The sequence below is a fragment of the Lycium ferocissimum genome, chromosome 2 (genome assembly GCF_029784015.1).
Source record: "Lycium ferocissimum isolate CSIRO_LF1 chromosome 2, AGI_CSIRO_Lferr_CH_V1, whole genome shotgun sequence".
Lineage (NCBI taxonomy): Eukaryota > Viridiplantae > Streptophyta > Magnoliopsida > Solanales > Solanaceae > Lycium > Lycium ferocissimum.
Window position 1 is genome coordinate 36,581,831 of NC_081343.1, and position 26,839 is coordinate 36,608,669.

General features: G+C 35.2%; 1 protein-coding gene across 13 annotated transcripts; it reads left to right on the forward strand.

Moving 5' to 3' along the window:
• The first annotated feature begins 70 nt into the window (after positions 1–70).
• On the forward strand, positions 71–26,243 carry LOC132035909 (geraniol 8-hydroxylase-like). Of its 13 annotated transcripts, none has more exons than XR_009409480.1 (3): positions 116–594; positions 5,417–5,497; positions 6,410–7,112. XR_009409480.1 is itself a non-coding variant. In XM_059426065.1 (3 exons), exons 1-3 carry the CDS (start codon positions 5,659–5,661, stop codon positions 25,779–25,781), a joined length of 339 nt encoding a protein of 112 aa, XP_059282048.1. In that variant the 5' UTR covers positions 5,507–5,658; the 3' UTR covers positions 25,782–26,243. The 13 variants fall into 13 exon arrangements, 2 of the variants coding, with proteins under 2 accessions (XP_059282048.1, XP_059282058.1); XR_009409470.1 differs by having other exon boundaries at positions 118–594; positions 5,420–5,497; positions 6,394–7,112; XR_009409466.1 differs by having other exon boundaries at positions 119–594; positions 5,398–5,497; positions 6,394–7,112.
• The last annotated feature ends 596 nt before the right edge of the window (positions 26,244–26,839 follow it).

Genomic DNA, 26,839 nt, shown 5'->3' on the forward strand with positions numbered 1-26,839 from the left:
AGAAGGAAGTTATATTAAAATTCTCCAACGAAACCTAAACGTAAAAGGGGTCATATGCGGTGGAAAATATCACTGGCAGCCAATAATTTCTTTTTAAAGGAAACTTATAAAATATTATAAATCCATCTAGAAGTGGCCCACATGGGAATCTTATGTCATTTTCTGACCTTTGAAAACAAAATCCGTTCTTATAGATAATCCATAGAATAGTGTCATCTTCTTCCTTAAACCAGGTCAAAACATACCCATTTAACAGACCCAATTCATTTTCGCCATAATAGACCCCGAAAAATATATATGAAGTCACAGATATGTTAGAAAATCTGTACTCTTATGATTTCTAACATTAATTTGCAGCAAAAGTTCAAAAATTACAGATCTGAAATCAGAACGCTATTTTTGAACAAATTTTCAAGTTTCGACGAACAAGGCAGAGGTAAACAAATCGCTCTGATACCAAATGTAAGTTATTTACATGATTCAAAGCATGTAAATCATCTGCAGAGCAAAAGCGCAGCGGAAAAATAGATAGCGTACCTCCGGCCATTGTTTCAGAATCATTCTTGGCATTGCCGGTGACAATTTTCAACTCCGGTAAGTCTTCTACGCACTCAGAATATCTCACTAGATGGTGTAGTAATTAAGAGAAGATTTCTTAACTAAACTTATTGGAAATGGTACATTGTTTGATGGTCTTTTCTCTCTTAATTTACAAAATGATTGCACTCCTAATGTTATGCATGTCCAAGCTGGTACTAAACGTTGTGTTATGAATGAAGATTCCTCTATTTTATGGCATCGGAGATTAGGACATATCTCCATAGATAGAATCAAGATATTAGTAAATGATGGAGTACTTAGTACATTAGATTTTACTGATTTTGATACTTGTGTGGACTGCATTAAAGGCAAGCAGACCAGCAAGCAGACCAACAAGTCAAAGAAAGGTGCCAAGAGGAGTTCAATCATGTTAGAAATCATACATTCAGATAGATGTTGTCCAGACATGGACACATATGGTCGTAAAATACTTTATCACCTTTATAGATTATTACTCACAATACATGTATCTCTATATGCTTCATAATAAAAGCGAAGCATTAAAGCCTTTAAAGTTTTCAAGGTCAAGTAGAGAAACAATACGGAAAGCAAATTAAGATTGTGAGAACTGATAGAGGTGGTAAGTACTATGCTAGATACACTGAGCATGGACAAGCCCAAGGTCCGTTTGCGAAGTTTCTTCAAGAAAATGGGATTGTTGCCCAATAAACTATGCCTGGTTCTCCAGATCAAAATGGTGTGGTAGAAAGAAGAAACCAAACATTATTGGACATGGTGCGTAGCATGCTAAGTAGCTCTAAGCTACCTAAGTCATTGTGGATTGATGCTCTTAATAAGGAAGTGTATATATTAAATCGAGTTCTAACTAAGGCTATCCCAAAGACACCTTTTGAATTGTTCAAAGGTTGGAAACCGAGTTTGACACATATACGTGTATGGGGATGCCCATCTGAAGTAAGAATCTGCAACCCACAAGAAAAGAAACTGGATCCTAGGACCATTAGTGGATATTTCATTGGATATGTCGAAAGGTCTAAAGGATACAGATTTTACTGTCCATCTAACAACACTAGGATTGTGGAACCAAGAAATGCAAAATTTCTTGAGAATGACTTGATTAGTAAAAATTCTGTAAGAGATCAACCTTCTACTTCAAGAGAAAGATTAGTTATCGTTCATAACACCCCTCAAGTACAACCTGGTGTTGAGCAAATAATCAATGAGATTCCACAAGCTGCTGAAAATATTCCAGTAGATCAAGTTGTTCAAGAAATTCCAGCAAGTTGAACAACATGATCCTTAGGAAAATGTTGACACAGCATTAAGGAGATCTACTAGAGAAAGAAAATTAGCAATTCCTAGTGACTATGTTGTGTATCTGCAAGAATCTGACATTGGAGTCGAAAATGATCCTGAGTCTTTTTCAAAGGCAATGTGTTGCAAAGAGTCAGAATTGTGGTACAATGCCATGAAAGAAGAGATGAATTCAATGAAAAGTAACGAAGTCTGGGATCTTGTCAAGGTGCCTAATGGCGTAAAAGCCATTGGATGTAAATGGGTATTTAAAACTAAAAAAGACTCATCAGGAAACATAGAAAGATATAAAGCAACACTCGTTGCTAAAGGACTCACTCAAAGGGAAGGAATTGACTACACAGAGACTTTTTCTCCTGTGTCTAAAAAGGATTCCTTGCACATCATATTGGCATTAGTAGCCTATTTTGACTTAGAATTGCAATAGATGGATGTGAAAACCTCATTTCTCAATGGTGATCTAGAGGAAGAGGTTTATATGAAACAACTTGAAGGATTCTCCTCTAGAAATGGTGAGCACTTGGTATGCAAGCTAAAGAAATCCACATATGGACTAAAACAAGCCTCCTGTCAATGGTACTTAAAATTTCATAATGTTATCTCTTCATTTGAATTTGTTGAGAACATTATGGATCAATGTATATACCTGAAAGTCAGTGGGAGTAAAATTTGTTTCTTAGTTTTATATGTGGATGATATCTTGCTTGCATCGATAAGGGAATGCTACATAAAGTGAAACAATTTCTCTCTAAGAATTTTGATATTAAAGACATGGGTGATGCATCTTATGTCATTGTCATTAAGATTCATCGAGATAGACATCAAGTTACCTTAGGTTTATCTCAAGAAGCTTATATCAATAAAATTTTAAAGAGGTTTTGAAGAAGCTCCCATTATGAAGGGTGACAGGTTCAATTTGAATCAGTGCCCGAAGAACGATCTTGAAAGGGAGCAAATGAAAAATATTCCATACGCTTCTGCTGTTAGAAGCTTGATGTATGCTCAGGTTTGTACAAGACCTGACATTGTATTTGTTGTTGGAATGTTGGGAAGATATCAGAGTAATCCAGGTCTTGACCACTGGAAAGCTACAAAAAAAGTCTTAAGATATCTTTAAAGGACAAAAGACTACATGCTTATGTACAAACGATCAGATGATTTGGAAGTCATTGGTTACTCTGATTCAGACTATGCTAGTTGTGTTGATTCATGCAAATCAACTTCAGGATACATTTTTATGTTAGCCGGTGGAGCTATATCTTGGAGGAGTTCCTAACAGGCTCTGATACCAAATGTAAGTTATTTACATGATTCAAATCATGTAAATCATCTGCAGAGCAAAAGCGCAGCGGAAAATAGATAGCGTACCTCCGACCATTGTTTCAGAATCGTTGTTGGCATTGCCGGTGACGGTTTTCAACTCCGGTGAGTCTTCTAAGCAACTCAGAATATCTCACTAGATGGTGTAGTAATTAAGAGAAGATTTTTCTGTGCATAGGGACCCAACCCATGTTTTCCTTCTATACTGCTCGTCCATCAAGGCAGTTATTGAGAGGTTACCATAGTGGACATTAGTTTACTAAGTTATGGACAGTTACCGGATATGGGAAAAAGTTGGGAGTTTATCTCCTTCGTATACGGGACATGACAAAGATGAAGTTTTAAAATTTCAACTAACATTCTCCCAAGTGGTCCGTATACATAATGCCCATTGTCATAATACTTACAGAGAACAATAATACATGAATCTTGGCGATAGTTCCTCTAGGAGTGAGTAGTACCTTCCATGTATCACATTGCATTAAGCCTTCTCAAATGCTTGCCCAAGTTTCTTAATGAATAAACTCAATGTTTATTCTAGGTCCATACTTTAGCGATATTTCTCAAAACTGAATGTGCACACAGTAATAAATATGAGAAATATCATATAAAATAAATTAGAATAACCTTCTAGAAAGAAGGAATATCCCAAGGGTACAAGTCTTGAAATTGAAATTAAATTTCTAGAAAAGTTAGGTACATAAAAGGTCTTTTCTAACACTAAAATGAAACCACTACTAAGAACTAAACTGCATGTCCTAATAGTTTCCACACGCGATTGCATCTTGTTTCCAGAATAGATGCTTCGCTCAGCTCCCACTGGCTTCCGTTGGTTTCTTAAACCCTGCAATGAATTCGTAATATGGATTGTACAAGCAGAATCAATCGACCACGTGTTATGATTAACATCAACCATATTAGCTTCATAACATACAAGAAAGATTGAAGTACCTTTCTTTTCAAGCCATTTCTGATACTTGATACAATCCTTCTTATGTGCCCCTTCTTTTACGTGCGACACTTAGATTCTTTCTTGATATCAGGTTCAGGTTCAAGTGGTGCTTTTCCTTTCCACTTTCTATTGGCTTGGTAGGTCTTCTTTCCCTGAGTAGCCATGAATGCACTTTCTCCTGTTTCCATCAGCAATCGACCCTCCTCTTGAACACACATGGCCATAAGTTTATTAATAGACCATTTATCTTTATGTGTGTTATAAGAGATCTTGCAGGGGCCGTACTGTAAAGGAAAAGAGTTTAAAATATAGTGCACAAGCAAAGTTTCAGAAATTTCAACCTCAAGAGTCTTTAGCTGAGCCGCTAAGTCTTGCATTTTCATTGTGTGCTCACGCACACCTCTCACACTAGTGAGCCTCATTGATGAGAATTTCATAATCAGGGTGCTGGCAAGTGCCTTATCTGAAGTCTCAAACTGTTCATCAATAGCCTTCAGTAATGCCTAGACATTGTTATATTGTTTAACAGAACCATGAATACCAGCAGAGATTTTGGTCTTAATGAACATAACACTCAAACGGTTCGAGCGCTCCCATTGTTCATGAAGAGCAATCTCAGCTTGAGTGCTAATTTCATTAATAGGTGGTTCATCTTTCCTGATAGCATAATCAATGTCCATGCACCCTAAGTGAAGAAGAATTCTCTCCTTCCAAATCTTATAGTTCTCACCATTCAGTTCGAGAATATCACAAATATCAGAGAAATTTGCAGGTTGCATAACTGCAAAAATATACATACATGCTTAATAAATTTGAGGCAAATAATATAATATTGAATCTACTGACATAAAAATTGCCTGTGGGCTAAATTTTTAATTCAATTAGGTCCAGTCTTTACGGTAGAATTATCAATTTACTAGCAGGATAATTCTATCTTTACGATAAAACTATAAAATTCTCGTTCACAATCCCTGTGGGCAATTATGAAAAGTATTTAATATTTTATCCTAATTAATTTTGCAACCCAATAATAAAGATTCTTGAGTTATTAAATCGTGCATAATTAATTACAATTCTAATGTCTAAAATTTCTTTAGACATTGTAAAAACTTCCCATAACCTCTTGCAACTACTGTCCATCACAGCAACTGCTGAAAACCGTCCTTGATGGAAGCACGGTTATATATTCTGCATTTTGGTTCAAGGGTCCCTAAGCACATTACTTCTTTTAACTCCATACCATCTAAGAGTGAGGTTTTGAGTGCTTAGAAGATCCTTGGAGTAGAAAGGACTCACCGGAAGAAGGCGACGCTGCTGATACAAACGACGACTTAGCAACAATGGCTGGAGGTATGTCAATCTACTATTTCTGCTGCGTTTTGCTCTGAATCATGTAAATAACTTACATGGTAAACCCAATTTGTTGGACTATTTTCCTTTTCTTCAGAAAATTGATCCACAAGTTATAAGGCGGCGCATGACTAATTATTTTTACTAAGATAATTCGCCTAATGAGTGATCTAATTGATGAGCGACTAAAGGAACGGAAAGTGGGAAACCATTCAAATGTTGATGTCTTAGATGCCCTTCTCAACATTAGCCAAGAAATTGACAGGAATCAAATAGAGCATCTGTATCTGGTTAATTTATTCTCTACTCCGATTCTCTTTCTGCCAATCCTCAACTTTCTGTCATTTCCTTTATCTATTCGTTTTTCTCCATCGCAAAGTAGAGTCCTCTGCAAATGTGTTCGGTTGTCATAGATTGACAATCAATTTTTTTGAATGAAACCATCACCTCATCTAAAAATTTTGACGGCTACCTAAAATAATTTATTAAATACTATTATACTCTATTGGTATTGATCTAATTCTTTTTTAAAGGCTAAACATGTAAAATATTATTTTTTTTGTTGTTTTTACTGGTAGTGAATTTTGAAGCCTAGGACCTCTTGCCTTAATTGGTACCTTACTTAATTTTCGAGCATCTCAGTTAAAAGGCTAAGTTGTTAAAGAGAACAACAATTTAGTTAGAGATGGTTCACAATTTAAATTTTATGAGTTCAGATTCTACCGCAACTCATTTAATTTACTGGGTTTGAGATCAATTATTTAAGTCTAATTATTTTGCCCTTTTTTCGGAACAACATTATTTTGCCCAATTGAAAGCAACATGTGTTTTGGAATCTTTAAATTGATTTTATATGGTATCAATGTCAGAGGATCTTAAACTAGTAACTTTTACAGGACTTGTTTGTGGCAGGAACCGTTACTACATCAAATACATTGGAGTGGGCCATGGCAGAACTATTCAAGAATCCGCATACTATGGAGAAAGCACAAGTAGAACTTGCTCAAGTAATTGGCAGAGGCAAACTAATAAATGAAGCAGAGAAAGAATACATCCACAAGCTCCTTTCTTAATTCCGCGCAAAGCGGAGGAAGATGTTGAGCTTTATGACTATACTGTTCCAAAAGATTCACAAGTTCTTGTGAACGTATGGGCAATTGGGCGCGACTCTAGTTTATGGGAAAATCCTTTGGACTTTAAGCCAGAGCGGTTTTAGGAGTCAGAAATAGATGTACGCGGTCAGGATTTTGAGCTAATACCATTTGGTGTTGGTTGAAGAATTTGCCCTGGACTGCCTTGGGCTATCAGAATGGTTCCAGTAGCACTAGGTTCAATGCTAAATACGTTTAAGTGGAAGCCGCATGGTGGAATTGCACCTAAACATTTGGACATGGAGGAAAAATTTGGTATTACCTTGGCAGAAGCTCAGCCTCTCCTAGCTATCCCTATTCCACTGTAATTGTTGGAATAAACATTAAGATTCTTAGTACACAAGAATACCACAATATCTATCATTTCTTTGTAAATGTAAGAAAGCTAGAATGAATTAGTATATTATTATTTTAAGAAAAATCTTGTCAACAATGTCTATAATAAGCCAAACGCATTGGATGAATCCTTGAGCACTGTCAAAATGCAATATGTCATTGCATATGTAGATCTATCCTCAAGTATCCTTGGCATTAAAATTATTCGACTAATTTTCTCTTTTTTTTTTTTTTTTTTTTTTTCTTTTGGTTTTCACTCTCTCCAATAAATGTTCACTTTGTTAATGGTAAAGAGTAAAGCTGGAAAAAAATCCGTAACTAATTCTTAATTTTTCGAATATGATAATTATTTTAGGATAACTGGGTTTGTCAAACATAACAAGTAAATGAGAATAGGTAGAGTAGCTATTAACAAGGGTAAAGTGGCCTTAAGGGACTGGCCCTCTCTCAGCTGCAATTTACGATTATTCCCATCAGGTAACTTGAGAAAGAACGCAGTGTAAAGCAGAGAAATCAGTTTCTCAGAACTAGAAAGTCCAATTACTTTCGCTAAAGATAATTGAAGAAAACACTATGAATTCAGGTATGCGTTCTTAATTAAAATAATGTTAGATGATGTCTTGTAAAATTATTACTCCATTAAGTTCCACAGTCCTAAAGTCATGTTAGATTTTCAATTAGATTGTTCATGCACGTATCATAATCTATACCGAGAAAATCTATTAAGATATGAAAATGTAATTAGTCAGGGCCTTAGTGTAATTACTCATAGTTTAGGAGTTGAAAATAAAAGTTTCTAAAGTTATTTAAGTTGGTTACAAGGTAGTTAGATAAACTGGCTATATATCCCTTTGTATATCAGTGTATATTCATTATTTCAAATACTCAATACAAGAAGTGTTCTCTCTAACATTCTGCATATCTCTTTCAATGACATCCTCTTCATTTGCCTTCATGGTATCAGAGTTAATTCCGGCAAGATTCTGACTGGAGAAATACGATTTGTGGTATATTGAAGTGGAGGTTCATTTTCTGATAGTCTGAAGTGAATCTGTAACTGTTTCTAATTTGTTAATCGCTTCCGCAACAAATTAAAGTCAAGAATTCTTGATTGAAGTGTGTTCTTGAAGATCAAGATATCCAATAATATACAAAGTCTAAATAAATAAAATTCTGAGAAAAATGGAAAACAATGGTTCCACTGCACTGCCAGCTTCCAACAATGGTGGAAATGCTTCTACAGGTCAAGGTATCGATTATAATCATCCCTTGTACTTAAGTCCTACTGATATCAGTGGCATAAGCACCATATCTTTTCAATTTTTGGGTACTGAAAATTACACTCTATGGACTAGATCAATCAAACTAGCACTGTTAGGTAGAAACAAGATAGCTTGATTGATGGTTCTTGCAAAAAGGAAATATATAATGAAGAATTATGGGGACAATGGGAAAGAGTAAATGCAATAGTTCTTTCTTGGTTAATGAATTCTGTGTCTAAAAGTATTTTTGGAGGAGTTGTTTTTTCTTCTAATGCATGTGATCTGTGGGAGATTTGAGGGAAAGATTCAATCGAGTAGATGATTCAAGAACCTTCAGTCTTCATAAAGAAATTGTAACCCTACAATAAGGAACAACTTCTGTGTCTGTGTATCATACAGAACTGAAGAATTTGTGGGATGAATATGATGCATCAGTTCTTGCAACTGGCAAGGTGTCGCACTAAGTTCTTGGCTCATCTCAACAGGCAGAAGTTGTATCAATTTTTTATGGGATTGAATGACTCTTATAAACAAGCAAAAAGTGAAATCTTGCTGATGATTCCTCTTCCAGCTGTTAATCAAGCGTATGGTATGATAATTGAAGATGAGGGACAAAAATCTGTAAGTACTAATGTTGGAAATCTTGGAATGAAACTATTTCTTCAAAACAGTCTGGATTCAATTTCCATGTATTCAAAAACTGGTGGTGGTTTTAATAATGGAAATCAAAGGTTCAATAAGAATTTCAATGTTGTCTGTGAGTTCTGTAGGTGCAAAGGACATAAAAAGAAACTTGTTACAAATTAGTAGGATATCCTCCTAATTTCAAGTCAAAAAAGAAGGTTAATGGAACATATGGAAATGGAAATGGTATTGTGAATGCTAGAAATGGAAATTCTGCATATAATGTGATGCAGGATAATGGCAAGGGGTCTGTAGACACTCAACAAAACCAAACATCATCTCAAGCTAACTTCACATAAGGGATGAATACCAATGTTGCTATGCCTATGGTAAACAATCAAGGTTCTTCTACAAGTTCTTGTAACTATGCTAATCAACTAAGAAACTGCGCATTCACCAAGGAGCAGTATGATCAAATTGTTCAGATGCTAGGAGGTCGTGCCATATCAACTGATGCTGAAACCATGAATGTTGCAAACATAGCAGATAAAGCATTACTTGTTTATGAAAATAGTGAAATATAGATTATTGATACCGGTGCTACAAATCACATGGTATCTAGTATTGATATGTTAACTGAGGATTCAGTGGTGAAATTACAATCTCCAAAACTCGTGTTTCTGCCAAATGGTGAAGTTGCTAAGGTCACACACTTAGGGTCAAGTGCCATTTCAGCCAAAACATTAATCACAAATGTGTTTCATCTTCCGCAGTTCAAGTATAATCTAATGTCTGTTAGTAGAATAACAAAGGAGTTAGGATGTTTAGTCTCATTTTTCCCAGATTTTTGTGTCTTCTAGGAGCTTTGCAGTGGCAAGGTGAAGGAGATTGATAAAGAAGAGGGAGGATTGTACATTCTACTGAAAAATATACTACAACAAGATGTGAAGAGTTCTTCATTTGCAGTAAAGAATCCATCAAGTAGTCAAGTAGTGCAGACGGATATAGAGCTGTGGCACAGGAGGCTTGGTCATGTTTCATCAATAGTTTTGAATTAGATTTTTAGTTTGAATAAACAAGAAATGAGTAGTAAATTGGACAAATGTATTGTATGTCCTCATGCTAAGCAAACAAGACTGTCTTTTCCTACAAGTTGTATCAAAAGTACTAGCAGCTTTGATTTAATTCATATTGACCTATGGAGTCCTTATAAGACAGCAAAATTTGATAGGAATAAATACTTTCTTACAATAGTAGATGATTTTTCTAGAATGGTATGGTTGTTCTTGCTGAAAAATAAATCAGATGTTTGTGTGCCTATTCAGTTGTTTCTGCAGTATGTGAAGACTCAATTTGATAAAACAGTCAAGACAGTGAGGTCAGACAATGGTACTAAATTTGTTAACTCTATATGTGATAAGTTGTTCAAAGAAATGGGGATCATACATCAGAAAACATGTCCGTATTCTCAGCAAAATAGAGTTGATGAGAGGAAGCAGAGACATGTGCTAGAAGTAACAAGGGCACTCAGATTCCAAGCAAAAATTCCTTTAAAGTTTTGGGGTAACTGTGTGTTAATAACATCTTATTTGATAAATAGAATGCCAAGTGGTGTTATTAATAATCAGTCACCTTATGAAAGAATGTATGGAAAGCAACCGATGCTTAGTCACCTTAGAGTTATGGGTGTTTTATGTTTTGCCAAAATACAGACAGAAAGTGATAAGCTGATGCCTAGATCAAGAAATGCAGTGCATATGGGATATTCTGAGACTTAAAAATGCTATATTTTGTATGATATGAATACTAGATCTTTTTTTGTAAGTAGAGATGTGATATATTTAAAGAAACTGTATTTCCTTTTGCTGACAAAAAAGGTGATGAACATCAGCTGTTTTTACTGATGTTTTCAATGACACTTTTCAAATGTTGAAGTAGTTGTTGAGTCTAGTTATAACAGTTCTCATGCTCCTCACACAAGATGTTAAAATACAGAAGTAAGGAGTATGCAGCATGATGCTGCTACTAATGTTCCCCAAAGTACATAGCAATATGCATTAGATCCTATAGATGAGGCTCAGGGTCTACAAAACGAAAATGTGGAAATCCCACTTCAATAAAACTTAGTTGTTGAACAAATGCAGCAGGACCATAGTATACCAGCTTCTGATCATGATGACATAGAGCAGCAAATTCAAGCTCCAACAACTGATACAAGAAAGTTTGCTAGAGGCAAGAATCCACCTATTTGGATGAAGGATTTTGTTTTTCTGAACATCAACAAAGAGGCTCAATATCCAATGTGCAACTATATCAAATATGATCATCTGTCACCAGTATATCAAGCATATATTGCTGCTACTTCTACTCTCACTAAACCTAGCACCTATACAGAAGCAGTCAAAGATCCCAGATGGGTAGAGGTAATGCAAGCTGAGATTCTAGCACTTCAAAGCAATAAAACATGGGTGATTTCAGAGTTACCAGAGGGTAAGACACCTATAGGATGCAGGTGGATCTTTAAGATCAAATAAAAGTCCAATAGAGAGGTAGAAAGGTTCAAGGCAAGGTTGGCATATACGTCAAATGGATGTATACAATGCATTCTTACAAGGAGATTTGTTTGATGAAATTTACATGACATTACCTTAAGGTTTCACCAGTCGGGGGAGGGGGGGGGGGGGGGGGAAGGTTTGTATACTGGTAAAATCATTTTATGGGTTGAAATAAGCCCCAAGGCAGTGGAATCACAAGCTTACAGAAGCTCTACTCAAACTCAAGTTCAAATAAAGTCAACATGATTATTCACTGTTTATCAGAAAAACCAATGAAGGAACATTTATTATCTTGGTCTATGTTGATGATATGCTGATAACAGGCATCAGTCTCAAGTTAATTGAAGAAACAAAGTTGTCATTACAACAAGCTTTCAAAATGAAGGATTTGGGTGAGTTAAAGTACTTCCTTGGGATTGAATTTGCCAGGTCCAAAGATGGAATTTCAATGCACCAAAGGAAGTATACTCTTGAACTTAGTTCTGAGGTTAGACTAGCCGGATCTAAACCAGTAGGAACACCTATAGATGTCAATATCAAACTTACATCTAGATAGTATGATGAATATGTAAATCAAGACAATAAAGTTGATGAAGATCCTCTTGTAGATCAAACGACATATCAAAGGCTTAGTGGCAAGTTACTATATCTGAATATGACTAGACAAGATATTTCCTTTAGTGTGCAGAATTTGAGTCAGTTCTTGTAACAACCAGAAAAGTCTCACATGGAGGCTGATTTGAGAGTAGTAAGATATCTCAACAATCAGCCTGCTCAGGGACTGTTAATATCAAGCAAGGAAAACAACAAGATAAGTGCATACTGTGATGCAGACTGGGCAGGTTGTCCACTCACAAGGAAATCGGTAACTGGTTACATGATCAAGATGGCAGATTCCTTAGTATCTTGGAAGGCAAAGAAGAAAACAACAGTGTTAAGAAGTTCAGCTGAAGCTGAATATAGAAGTTTAGCAAGTACAGTGTCAGAACTGGTATGGTTATTGGGAATTCTAAATGAAGTTGATGCCAAGATTGAACTACCAGTTCAAATATACAAAAGGATAGTAAAGAAGCAATTCAAATTGTTGCAAATCATGTATACCATGAGAGAACAAAACATATAGAAATTGATTGTCACTTTGCAAGGGAAAAGCTTCAATAAGGTCTGATAATGATCAACTATGTGCCTACTCAAAATCAGCCTGCAGACATATTAACTAAGTGACTCAGCAGATGCCAACATGAACATCTATTGTCCAAGCTAGGAACTTTAGACATTTTTACCATTCCTAGCTTGAGGGGGAGTATTAAGATATGAAAATGTAATTAGTCAGGGCCTTAGTGTAATTAATCATAGTTTAGGAGTTGATATTAAAAGTCCCAAAGTTAGTTAAGTTGGTTACAAGTTAGTTAGATAAACTACCTATATATCCCTTTGTATATCAGTGTATATTCATTACTTCAAATACCCAATACAAGAAATGTTCTCTCTAACATTCTGCATATCTCTTTCAATTACATCTTCTTCATTTACCTTCAAAATCCTTACAGTCTAATTAATTACTTTTTTCTTATTGTGTGATTTAGAAGTTACAAACACTAAATTAACACCTATCATGCTTAGTTCAAAATTGCGAAAGTAAAACATAGTTTAGGTCAAAAGTAATTAGCAAGAATTAGGTTGATTAAGAAATTAATCTAGCCTCGATTAATGGAGACAAACCAGATCCATTCCTAACGTTACCCACCCTTACAAGCCACTGAGCAAGTTTGTGATATTCTGCAATATTTCTAGAGTTGAGTTAGGGTGTGTTCTTATGTAGGATCATGAAGTAGTTACCTATGTTTCTAGAAAGCTAAAGAATCATAAGAGAAATTATCCTACCCACAATCTTGAGTTGGCAACAGTTATTTGTTGTCAACTATGAGGGGCAATGTGACATCATCTATACAACTCACAGAAGTTCATGATATATTTTCAAATAAAGGAAGTTGAACCCAAGACAGTTAAAATTTCTTGAGGATTAGGATTGTAATATCCTTTACCATCTGACCAAAATTAATTTAGTTGTTGTCGCCCATAGCTGAAGACATATGGAAAGTTTAGTCGAGTTGTCAATAGTCCAACGCCTCACACTGAGGAAAGCCCAGGAAATAGCCAACCAAGGGTTTTGACTTGATGAAACAAATGGTGGGTAGTTGATAGCCAGTGTGATTGATAAATCCACTATAGTAGAGCAAGTTAAAGATATTAGACAATTTAATGGTGCGAGCTTACTTAAGCTCAAGGAAAGGGTCCTTAGTGGTAAGATCAAGAATTTAATTGATTATGAGAATATGGCGTTAAGGTTCAATAGTCGTTTATGCGTACCTGACGTGGATAATCTCTAGAGAAAAATTATGGAAGAAGCTCATATTCTGTACACCAGTGTCTAGCAAAATCTATCATGACAGCATGACTTTAAAGATATTTACTAGTTGAATACATGAAATAACACATTGCAGATTTTATGTCCCGGTGCCTTAACCTTCAACAAGTAAAGGGAACTATCATCAGACACCTGGTGGTTTGGACCAAATAATAGAGATGCCAGAATAGAAGTGGGAGAGAATACTATGGACTTTGTGGTTGGCTTGCTGCAGATTAGAGATACCAGAATAGAAGTGGGGGAGAATAAATATGGACTTTGTAGTTGGCTTGCTGCAGACTTTCAGAAAACATGATCAGTTTGGATGATTGTGGACATATGAACAAACTCAACCTACTTTTTAACAGTTAAGATGACATGCACAGATCCAAAGTATGCATCATTATTTATAAAGTAAATTAAGTGATTACATGGTTCATCGGTGTTGATCATTTCTGGCATGCGCAGTTCACGACCTTTTACCCACAAATAGATTGGCTAGCTGAGTGAACTATTCAAATAGGTGAGCGAACTATTCAAACTTTAAAGAATATTTTGTGAGCTTATGTGATGACCACTTGCCCTTGATAGAGTTTGCTTATAATAATAATTACGAATGAAGTATCCAGATGGCTCCGTTCGAGACTTAATATAGGAGACGAATCGTTCACCTATATGATGGTTTGAAACTAGTGAGATACATGGTCATAGGTCCAGATATAGTTCAACAAGTATTTAAAAAGGTGACGTTGATTCAAGAACGACTCAAAACAACTCAGAGCCATCAGATATCATATTCAAATGTAAGGTGTCATGACTTCGAGTTCAAAGAAGGTGATTATGTGTATTTAAAAGTGTCACTACTGAAGGGTATCATGCGATTTTGTAGTTAAGCCCAAGCTGTATTGGGCCCTATCAGATTCTTAAGAGAGTTAAACTCATGGTGTATCGACTTGCAATGCTACCAAATTTATTATCGATACACCAGTATTTCATTTATCCATGTTGAAGCAGTATTGTTATGATTCTAGCCACGTGATTGATAGACGAGAGATAGAAGTGATGATATTTTGTCCTATGAGGAAGTCTATGTAGCCATTGTGGGTTAAAGCTAAACCCTCCCCGCCCCACTGTCATCTCTAAAAGTGTTAGATGAACCCTCGAACACTATCAAAATGCTATATATGTCATTGTATTTGAAGATCTATCCTCAATTATCCTTGATGTTCGGTACCCGCGCCGATAAAATTTGTGTTCGCACCAGAGAGCCCCACATTGAAGGGTAAAGCGCTCCCTAACAAAGGCGGCTCCATACCCAAAGAGAGCTCGAACTCGAGTCAGCTGGTTAAGGATACCATTACACCCCAAACCTTATTGCTGCTCTTATTTATTATTTGAACTTTCACTATATGGTCTCTCTCCAATAAATGATCGCTCTATTAGTGCTAAGAGTAAAAGAGGAAAAAGAATTTGTGAATATTTCTTCATTTTCTAAAATGATATCTATATATTTTAGAATAACTATTTTTGTTAAACATAACAATTAGGGATGGGAATTCGGTCGGTTCGATTTCGGAAATTCGATTCAATTTTTGGTGTTCGGTTTAGTGACTTCCAAATTTTGGAGACTACTTTTCAAGTCAAAGATAATGAGGTGTCAACTACGTTTATTCTGATTATTTGGGAGTAATCAAAATTTATGATGAGAAGTAGAGAGAACTTTGGGCAGCAACGTTGATTCAAATATATTTTAAAAGTATTGTTGATAAGAATCAGTTACTTGAATAAAATAAATAAGAAAGTAATGTGAAAGCGAAAATATAAAGACTAAAAAATAATTTTAAAGATATTCTAAATTTGAGAATAAATTAATCCCCAAATTTCAAGGTTAAGTGCTAAGAAATCAAAAAAAATAAGAAAATAATGCGGATGCAAAAATACCAAGATTAAAAAAGATATTTAGAAATAAGCGAAATTCGAGAATAAAATCCCCAAATTTCAAGATTAAGTGTTAAGAACCCTAATTGATCTTAGTATTTACAATTAACGGATTAAAGCCAATTATGGTACTAATAGAGTCAATTCAAGAACTTAGATCAAAAGGAGATTGTTACACCTCGGAAAATTTTACGTTCATGCACAGTGAATAGACTAACGAAGGAAACGAAGTATACGATGTTTCAATAAGTACGAAATAGCATTTGATGATCCTAATTGAGATTTCGAAGGCATTCGAGGTAATAGAATAAAGTTTGCCAAGAAAGGCAAGGCACATGTTATGTATCGGAAAGGATTTATGAGTAACGGATTAATAAGGACTTAATGATGTTTTGGAGAAGAGCTATTACGTCCCTTAGATTGTTAATGAGGTGTTAAACAAGTGTTAAGAAGGTTCCATAAGGATTGGAGATCAAACGAACGACGGAGATCATTTCAGGAAAAAGGAGTTACACGACCGACTTATACGGTCCGTATAACATTATACAGTCCATATAAGGGGCCGTATAACACCCAAATAGAGAGATGATGTCTCCGGTGGTGAACCACGACCACTTATACGGGCCGTGAAATGTTCCACGGACCGTATAAGTAACAGTGGAAGTCCCGACGGCCGAGTTAAGTTCAATTATATAAATGTGATCCCACTTCACTAATTTCATTTCTCACACTTCTTCATCTCTCTCAAGGCTTCTAGAGGGTTCCACACACTTCATCCATAAGAACTCAAGAGAGATTCAAGATCAACTTCATCAAACCAAGAGCGTTAAGTGTATGAAACACATTAAAGTTCATCCAAGTCAAGGAATTCCTATGGAAGTGAACTAGGGTTTTGGTGCAAGAGAAGTATTCTCCCCTCAAGGCTTGTTTACACTATCTAAGGTGAGTTTTATGATCTTTTCATGTTGTTTAGGGTAATGAGAGGTTGAAAGACTTAGATGATGAAAGGAGATAGAAAATGGGTCACAAAGATGAGAATAATGAGATTGTGAATAGTAGTTTGGAATGAGTCATGAATAATGATATGTTGTGATTGTAAGTATGTTATGAATGACATTTAGAACATGGGATAAGCATTACATGTGAAAGAAAGTAATAGTGAACTATGACCATGATTATGGAGGAATTGAAGTGAAATTGTGAAATGTGGATAATGTAGATGAATGATGATTGTTGCCTATAATATTGTGAATGTTGTTATGGATGTTTGGGAGTCGATATGTGATATGAGGAAAGTGGTATAAACAAAGGAAATGCTGCCCAATTTTCTCTAGCTTTAGTAAGCACGTTCTTATAATCCATTAGCTAATGTTAATACGAATTTTCTTGAAGGTAGAAACGCGAGCATTGAAGGAGAACAATCAAGTGATAGAATTGTTAAACGAAAGAGGTATGTAAGGCAAGTCCTTTCTTTCTAAGGCATGACTCTATGGTATGAATCTTCCTATCTTTCTATGACTTCTCTACATATATATATATATATCGGAAATGATGAGTCTACGTTATAAAGAGTTCTCACGAGATAAAGTTAAGAGATATGAATATGATGATGAGACCAAGTCTAGAGACCCTAAAGCTCATGATATGATGTTTCTACAAAGCTAATGATCTTCATACGATTCCTTGGTATTATTCATTGTTACTAGACCCACCTTATGATGTTAGTCCTTTCCTTTTATGGCATGATTTTCCCTCCTTCTCCATGAATTTCCTACATTCAGAAGAACTAAGAGTCTATGTTTATGAATAGTCATATGGTATAAAGATAAGAGATGCATTATGAGCACGGTAGTGATGACGATGAGTCTATGACTATAAGGAGCTACACATGTGTAAGATAAAGAAGAGAGATAACACATGAGTATGATAAATGATGATGATGATGATGAGTTCAAGTCTAAAGAATCCTAGAGTGAGATAGGATGCCCATGAAGTTAAAGATCCTAAGTATGGTTCCATTGATGCTTTTCTTGTGCATACTCACCTTAAAACGTTAGTCCCTTCAAGGTGAGATATGATGATTATGATTACTCCATAATGTAATCGGGGGTCCACGACCTCATGTCACCCCGACATAATCCATAGTTGCCTCCAAGTTCTAATGTATGTATTATGATGAATGCAAGATGATGATAAGGTTATGATAAGTTTATGCTAAGGTCATGATATGCCTATGCGACGTATGATAATGTTAAGGATGATGTTGATTTCATTTATGTATTTTTATGTATATGTATGTATATATGCATCGAGTCCCGGAAGGGCCGAGTACGAATATGCATCAAGTCCCGGAAGGGCCGAGTACGGATATGCATCGAGTCCCGGAAGGATCGAGTACGGATATCATCGAGTCCCGGGAAGGCCGAGTACGGATATCATCTAGTTTCGGGAGGGCCGAGTACGGATATCATCGCGTCCCGGGAGGGGCCGAGTACGGGTGATACCAAGCCTATATGGCGGGTACGCATTGTCTTGCTTTTGTAAGTTATTGTATATGTGAGCATGTGGATGTACAAATGTATCTTTAGGAGAATAAAGGGGTAAGTACGTATGTCGAACGTTTAAAAAGGTATTATGAGAAATGAACGGTTCTTTTTACCTTATACTATTCCTCATGCTCTTATTATGTTATTATCCACGCCTTACATACTCAGTACAATGTTCGTACTGACGTCCGTTTTCTTTGGACGCTATGTTCGCCCACAAGGTAAGCGAGGAGATCCGGACTCGTAGGAGTGTTAGCGAGTCTTGAGCACTCCATGGCGGGAGGTGCCATTGCTTATTGTTTTGTGTATATGTATTTTGGGCACGACGGGGTCCTATCCCGTCCCTATGTCTAGATTCCGCAGAGGCTCATAGACGCGTATGTGTGGGTAGAATGGTCTCTGATTTCTCATCATATGTATAAATTATTTTGATAGCCGAAAGGGCTTATGTATGTAAAGGTAAATATGTTTTAAATAAAAATAGTTTTTCTATGATTATGAATGATAAGAAATATGAATGAAGGCAGGATGAGTGATAGAATGAGTGGTGCTCGGTGGTTAGCCTCGGGTACCCGTCATGGCCCTAGTCGGGTCGTGACAGAGATCTAGACCCCTATTCGATGAAATTAGAGACAATAATCAGTATAAGACTAATTGCCTTCTTTAATTAATAAGAACCAAAGATATCCAGTAAATGGATTAATCTTATCTCTCAGAGGATCGTTTTTATAAGGTTGTAAGATAAATCCCAAGTAACCACATGCAAATGTGTAAAGAAGAAAAACTCTCAAATAATAATAATAATAATAATAATAATAATAATAATAATAATAATAGTAATTTTGTCTTACGTAATTAAAAACAACAAACTTCACCCCTATGTATATAGGGGAAATCTATCCTAAATAGCATTGGCGGAGTTAGGATTTGCGCTAAGGGGGTTCAAAATATGAAGAAGTAAACACACGAAGAAGTCCACGGGGTTCAAAATCTACTATCTATACATAAAGATAATTTTAACCATGTATAAATAGTGTAATTTTTGGCCGAAGGGGATGAACCCCCTTAACCGTATGTGGCTCTGCCCCTGCTAAATAGCATGAAATTCGAATTATACTTTTATGGAAATAATAAATACTTAAAACTAACTAAGGAATTTTAAATCAGGAAAGCATATAAATCCAAACGTTTAGCATGAAATTTTAAACTTCACCCCCATATATAGGGGAAACCTATCCTAAATAGCATTGAAATTCCCTTAATTAAACGCATGTGGGTCATGTGACCATGGCCGTCCATTCTATCTTAGCATGTCTTTTCATGGACCTAACTTAAATAGGGGCATTTAATTGTAGGTGACCAAAAAGTTTCAAAATTGAGTAGAGGTAACTCAAATTTTTTTAATTGAGTAAAGGTGATAATATTTGGATTAGTGATTAAGGACTTTTAACCATATTCCAACTTGCCCAACAGTTTTATTTTTAACACTTTAGCCCTAAGCTTTATTTTTAACACTTTGCCCCCAAGTTTTATTTTTTTACACTTTGGCCCGACTTAATAAAATTCTAATTACCTAAAATTGACAGGAAAAAAAAAATCCTCCCCCCCCCCCTCCTCCCACACCTCAGCCCCATTTTGAATTTTATTTTCACCATCCCCCCCCCCCTCCCCACCCCGTTCCTCCTCTCACCCCCGTGACCCAACACCCCACCACCTCCACCCTCCCAAAAAAATTAATTTTGGTTAAAAAAAAATTGAAAAGTTTTTATTTTTGGTTTTTTGCACTCCTCCAACTTTTTTCTAAAAAAGTATTTTTTTTTTTTTTAAAAGAAGTTTCGAATTTTTTTTTTTTTTTTAAAAGAAGTTTCGAATTTTTTTTTTTTTTTTTTGGGGTTTCTTACTCCACCCACCCACCCTAAAAAAAAAATTAATTTTGTATTAAAAAAAAAATATTTTTTGTTTTTTTGCACCACCCACCCACCCCTCCCCACCAAAAAGAAAATATTGAAAAGAAGTTTTGAATTTTTTTTTTTTTTTTTTTCTTAATCTACCCACCCACCCCCGCCAACCCCCCCCCCCCCTCCTTCTCTTTTTGTTGCTTTGCTACTTTCTTCTTTTATTTAGAAAAAGTTGCTCAAGAAAAAAAAATCTCATCCGATTTACGTAATTGTCGGACCGGATTTCATTCGCGTAGCACTGGGCATTACTTCATGGATTATTTTCGTTCATTTGGTAAGTAAAACAAAGTTATTTTAATTCAATTATTCATCTGGGTATACCTGCTGATTTTCCAACAATTTACATTAGCAGTTACAGTTATTGCAACAAGTGCTAAAGATGTTGTATAAGAGCTTCTGAATTTATTGCAACAACGATTATAGTTTCTGCAATAATTTATGCAGTTGCTGCAACTTATGTACTAATCTGTTGCAACAACTGGTAAAATGTGTATAAATAATTTAGCCTACTTGTTGCAACAATTATGAAAGTTGTTGGAGAGCTTCTACTCTTTCCAACAACTCACTGACTTATCGCAACAACTACATTAGTTTTTGGACATATTTTACAGCTGTTGGATGAAACAGAGACAACTGAAGTTGTCACCAACAACTAAGTGATCAATTGCAACAACTCACCTAAATGATATGTTGATCTTGTTCAAATCACAAATGTATGCTCTATTGTTAATAAATTGCTGAAAAATTTCTAACAAGTAATAAATATGTTGCAACAACTCTGTAACATGATGGGGTTTTCCAATAAGTAACAGAACTTGTTGCAACAACTAATTAGTTGTCGAACATATCACAACAAATAGGAGGACTTGTTGAAATAACCATTTATCTATTGGACTGTATCCAATAAGTGACAGGACTGGTTGCAATTAACAAATCTGTTCTAGCAACTAAGTTACTTGTTGCGGTTTGTCCAACCAGTGACACGACTTGTTACAGCAACTAGGTTGATTGTTTGAATTTTTCCAACAAGTGGAATGACTTGTTACAGAAACTAGGTAACTTCTTGTGTTTTATCCAACAAGTGATATGTCTTGTTCAACAGCTATGTTACTTGCTGCAACATATACTGCAATTGTTGTAATAGATACTGCAATTGTTGCAACAACTATGATATGGTTCACTCCTATTTAGTGATGATCAATGATATTTAGTGATAAACAAAGAAAATTAATTATATTTAATGGTCAATATATATATATATATATATATAAATACACACACACACACACACATAATCAATTTGATGGTATTTTGAGTTATGACGGATGATCAACTAAGTCACTATGCACTAAATCGAGTGATCAATATAGTGATTTGATGTGAACTACTTAATTCCCCCGTACTTAGCGATGAACAAAGGAAATCAATGATATTTAGTGATCAATATATATATATATATATATATATATATATATATATATATATATATATATATATATATATATATATATATATATATATCAATTTGATGGTATTTTGAGTCAGAACAGATGATCAACTAAATCATTATGCACTAAATCGAGTGATCATTATAGCGATTTGATGTGAACTATTTGATTCACCCATATTTAGTCATAAACAAAGGAAATTAATGATATTTAGTGATCAATATATATACTTAATCAATTTGATGCTGTTTTGAGTAAAAAAAAAAAACAGATGATCAACTAAGTCACTATACACTAAATCGAGTGATCATTAGAGTGATTTGATGTGAACTACTTAGTGATCAATAGAGTGAATATTTTACAACAACTAAGTAGAGATGAGCCATCTGTTGTAACAGATAAGTAACTTGTTGCAACATTTGAGCCATCTGTTGCAACATACAAGTAACTTTTTGCAAAAGATTCAGCAACTGTTTGATTTGTTGCAGCAGCTGAGCCATTTGTTACAACAGATTGCTCAGCTGTTGCAACAATTTACTCAGTTATTTCATTTTTACCGACAAGGTCAGGAATCTGTTGCAATAAATTATTCAGCTGTTGTAACTATTTACTCAAAGCAATTCTTTGATTATTTCCAATAGTTATTTAATCTGTTGCAACAGATGGGAAAACTGTTGCAACATCTACAGCAACTATTTGATTATTACCAACAGATTTGGAATTTGTTACATCAGATTTAGAATCTGTTGCAATAGATTTGTAACTTGTTTGAAACTATTGAACATAAGGAAGCTGTTGGAACAGCTGAGGAATCTGTTGCAACAACTTTTTGATTTTTTCCAACATGTGAGGAATCTGTTGCAACAATTTCCTTAATTATTGCAATGATTTTATGACTTGTTTGAAACTGCTGAACACAATTTGAACAACTGAAATATATATATATATATATATATATCAAAAATTGCATAATGTTCATCATCTACCATAACCCACCAAGAACATAAAATACAAACTTACAAATAATTGTCCGTCAGCCCTCCTTAGGGCTTCAAAAGTACAGATTAACAATTATGTTCAACAACGAACTAGTTGTTGCAACAAGTCCTGTTACTTGTTGGAAAACCCCCCAACATGTTACAGAAAGTGTTGCAACATATTTATTACTTATTGGAATTTTTTTAGCAATTTGTTAACAACAGAACATACATTTGTGATTTGAACAAGATCAACATACCACTTAGGTAAGTTGTTGCAACTAATCACTTAGTTGTTGGTGACAGTTTCGGTTGTCTCTGTTTCATCCAACCGCTGTATGTCCAAAAACTAATGTAGTTGTTGCAACAAGAAGTCTAGTTGTTGTGGCAAGTCAGTGAGTTGTTGGAAAAAGTAGAAGTTGTCCAACAACTTTCACAGTTGTTGTAACAAGTAGGCTAAATTATTTATACACATTTTAGCAGTTGTTGCAACAGATTAGTACAGAAGTTGTAACAACTGCATAAATTGTTGCAAGTGTTACAAAAACTACAACAGCTGTTGCAATAAATTCAGAAGTTCTTATACAACATCTTTAGCACTTGTTGCAACAACTGTAACTGTCACTGTAAATTGTTGGAGTATCAGCAGTTATATCTAGATGAATAATTGAAATAAAACAACATTGTTTTACTTACCAAATGAGCGGAAATAACCCATGAAGTAATGCCCAATGCTACACGAACGAAATCCGGTCCGAAAATTACATAAATCGGGTAAGTTTTTTTTATTTTTTTCCCCTTTTTCTTGAGCAACTTTATTCTAAATAAAAGAAGAAAGCAGCAAAAGAGGAGGAGGAGGAGGGGGGAGGGGTAGGTGGGTGGAGAACGAAACAAAAATAAATAAATTCAAAACATCTTTAAATATGTCATAATATTTGTGTAGCTATAAGACTTTTGAAAATAATGACTTTGAACTAGTTTTAAAATTTGTGTGGTTATAAAAGTTTGTTGTCATAAAATAGATTATTTTGCCACCTCTATTCTCAGGTAACAAGCTTGACGCTAATGAGCATCTCAGGACAAAAAAGATTCATGAGCTGATTGATTATTGTCACAACATTAGCAAAGTTGGTGAAGCAGTCGATATCGGCAGAGCCACTTTTAGGACTTCACGTAATTGTTGTCCAACACCATTTTCTCTAACGATTTGACTGACCCAATTTCTGATTCTGCTAAGGAATTTAAGGAGTTGGTATATCAATGGTTGAGACTGGTAAACCCAATTTGGTGGACTATTTTCCCTTCCTTAAGAAGATTGATCCACAAGGCATAAAGCGGCGCATGTTTATTTAACTAAAGGAAAGAAAACTGGGAAAGCATGCAAATGTTGATGTGTTAGCTGTCCTTCTCTACCCAATTAGCCAAGATAACCCTGAAGAAATTGACCGGAAACAAATCGAGCGACTGTGTCAGCTTAATTTATTCTCTACTATGATTCTCTTTCTTCCAATACTCGATTTTCTGTCTTATTCTCCAATTGCAAAATATAGTCCTCTGCAAATGTGTTAGGTTGCCGTAGATTGACGATCAATTTTATTGAATGATGCCGTCACCTCATCTAAAAAAATTGATGGCTAGAGATTTATTAAATACTTAATCTTATTTTACTCTTTTTGAGTTGATCTAATTCTTTTTCATAGGCTAAACATGTGCAAATATAATTCTTTTAATTTTAAAGGTAGTGAAATTTGAAACCTAAGACCTCTTGCCTTCGCTGGCACCATGTTTTTTTTTTTTTTTTGCTTAAACGGAAAGATTTTATTTATATATTAAGGTTCGTCCGTAGACATACATAAAGGAACTGATCTATATGAAATAGTTCCACAAGCATCTCTATCAAGAGTAGTAGTTACAAAAGAAGGAGATGCTTCAAAAATATAAGGATTATTTCTTTCCATATAAGGTCCCATAGACTTCCTTCCGTATTCCGCCAGCAGATCTGCAATCATATTAGTTTCCCGGGGATGTGGTGCAGCGACGGGTTCCCCAGTTGAAGTAGAAGTGACCTGCAATCAGTGAAAATATTTGAGTGTAATAAAGTATTACCATTCATAGAGTTTAATAATACCTGCGAATCAGTCTCTACCATTAATGGCAAGAGATTTTTTGATCGAGCTAATTTTAGCCCATGTAGCAATGCTAGCAATTCTGCATGAAAAGCAAATCCAACTTTTATTGTGCATGTATAACCCATGATCCACGTTCCTAGATGATCACGGAAGATTCCTCCTCTGCCTCCATTTCCAGAAGTAGAGTCAAATGATCCATCAATATTTAGCTTTATGAAACCTTCAGGAGGGAATTTCCATGAAACAGGGATTACTTGCTGTTACCATGTTTAATTGTTGAGCATCTCAGTAAAAGGCTAATTAATTGTTAGAGAGAACAACAATTTTGATTAAGATGGATCTAGAATTTGAATTTTATGAGTTCAGTTCAGGTTCTACCGCAACTCATCTGCTTTACTGGGTTCGAGATCAATTACTTATATCTATTTAATAAAAAATTTAACTAGAAGTTACTGAATTAGGATAAACTCGTACCTCACTGTCTAGATCCACCCCTGATTTTGATAATTTAGTTGTATATTGTCTCTACTAGCTTGTGTTAAAGGCTTGTGGCAATAACGCCGCGCCTTATTAACAGGGTGTGTCCCCTTTTTTCCGTGACAACATTTCAATTTGTCCAATTGAAAGCAACATATGTTTTGGAATATTTCACTTGATTTTATATGGTATCGACGTCAGAGGATCTTACACTAGTAATTTTTACAGGAGTTGTTTGTAGCAGGGACTGATACAACATCAAATACATTGGAAAGGGCAATGGCAGAACCACTTAAGAATCCACATACTTATGGAGAAAGCACAAGAAGAACTTGCACAAGTATTTGGGAGAGACAAACTAATAAATGAAGCTAATGTTTCACGATTACCTTACTTGAGGTGCATCTTTAAAGAAACCTTTCGAATACACCCACAAGCTCCTTCTTGGTTCCGCGCAAAACAGCGGAAGATGTTGAGCTTTATGGCTATATTGTTCCAAAAGACTCGAAAGTCCTAGTGAATGTATGGACAATAGGGCGCGACTCTAATCTATGGATAAACCTGTTGGTTTTTAAGCCAGATTGATTTTGGGAGTCAAAAATAGATTTACAGGGTCAGAATTTTGAGCTCGTTCCATTTGGCACTGGTCGAAGAATTTGCCCGGGATTACCTTTGGCTATTAGATGGTTCCAGGAGCACTAGGTTGAATGCTAAATTCATTCCATTGGAAGCTACATGGTGGAATTACACCTAAAGATTTGAACATAGAGGAAAAGTTTGGTATTACCTCGGCAAAAGCTCAGCCTCTGGTAGCTATCCCTATTCCACTGTAGTTGGGAAAAACTTAAGAATTTTAGTATATATGAATACCACAATATCTATAACTTCTTAATAGATGTGCCGGCAGGATAGCGTAAGAGTATTTTAGGAAAACACAAAGTGTGTACAATGCTATCCTACAACCTTCATGTTGTAGGTTAGCAAAACTCATATATATATATATATATATATATATACATACATACATAATAAGTACATCTAGTGTATAATATGTACATAATAAGCCCATTGGATACCCTCAAACGCTGTCAAAAGCTATATATGTCGTTGTATTTGTTGATCTATCTTCAAGTATCCTTCAAATAAGAATTATTCGACTAATTTGCCCTTTTGTATTCTTTGATCCTTCACTACATTGGTCTCTCTCCAAATAATTCTATCAATGCCAAGGGTAAAACAGAAAAAGGAATCCGTAATTATTTTTTAGTTATCTAAAATGACACGTATTTTAGATTAACTATTCTTTGTCAAAAATGGCAAGTAAACAAGAACAGGGATAGTAGTTTTAGGAATGTTAATATAGAAATCTAGCATAAGAAATTAGTCTTGTTAGACTTAGTATGTTTTGATGATTTGGGCTAAATGAATGAGCCGGACCAAATGCATAAACATGGAATAGATAGGCTAAACTTCATGAACTACGTAAGCAGTTTCACGTTCCATTCCAGAATCCACATGGGTAGGAATCTTGGAA

Excerpts from the sequence above, each read along its gene's own strand:
- LOC132035909 (XM_059426065.1), top strand. The coding sequence starts at position 5,659 with ATGAGTGATCTAATTGATGAGCGACTAAAGGAACGGAAAGTGGGAAAC. Across the intron at positions 5,788-6,393 it reads AAATAGAGCATCTGTATCTG|GACTTGTTTGTGGCAGGAAC; the intron begins GTTAATTTATTC and ends TAACTTTTACAG. Across the intron at positions 6,539-25,716 it reads CAAACTAATAAATGAAGCAG|AGAAACCTTTCGAATACACC; the intron begins AGAAAGAATACA and ends GTGCATCTTTAA.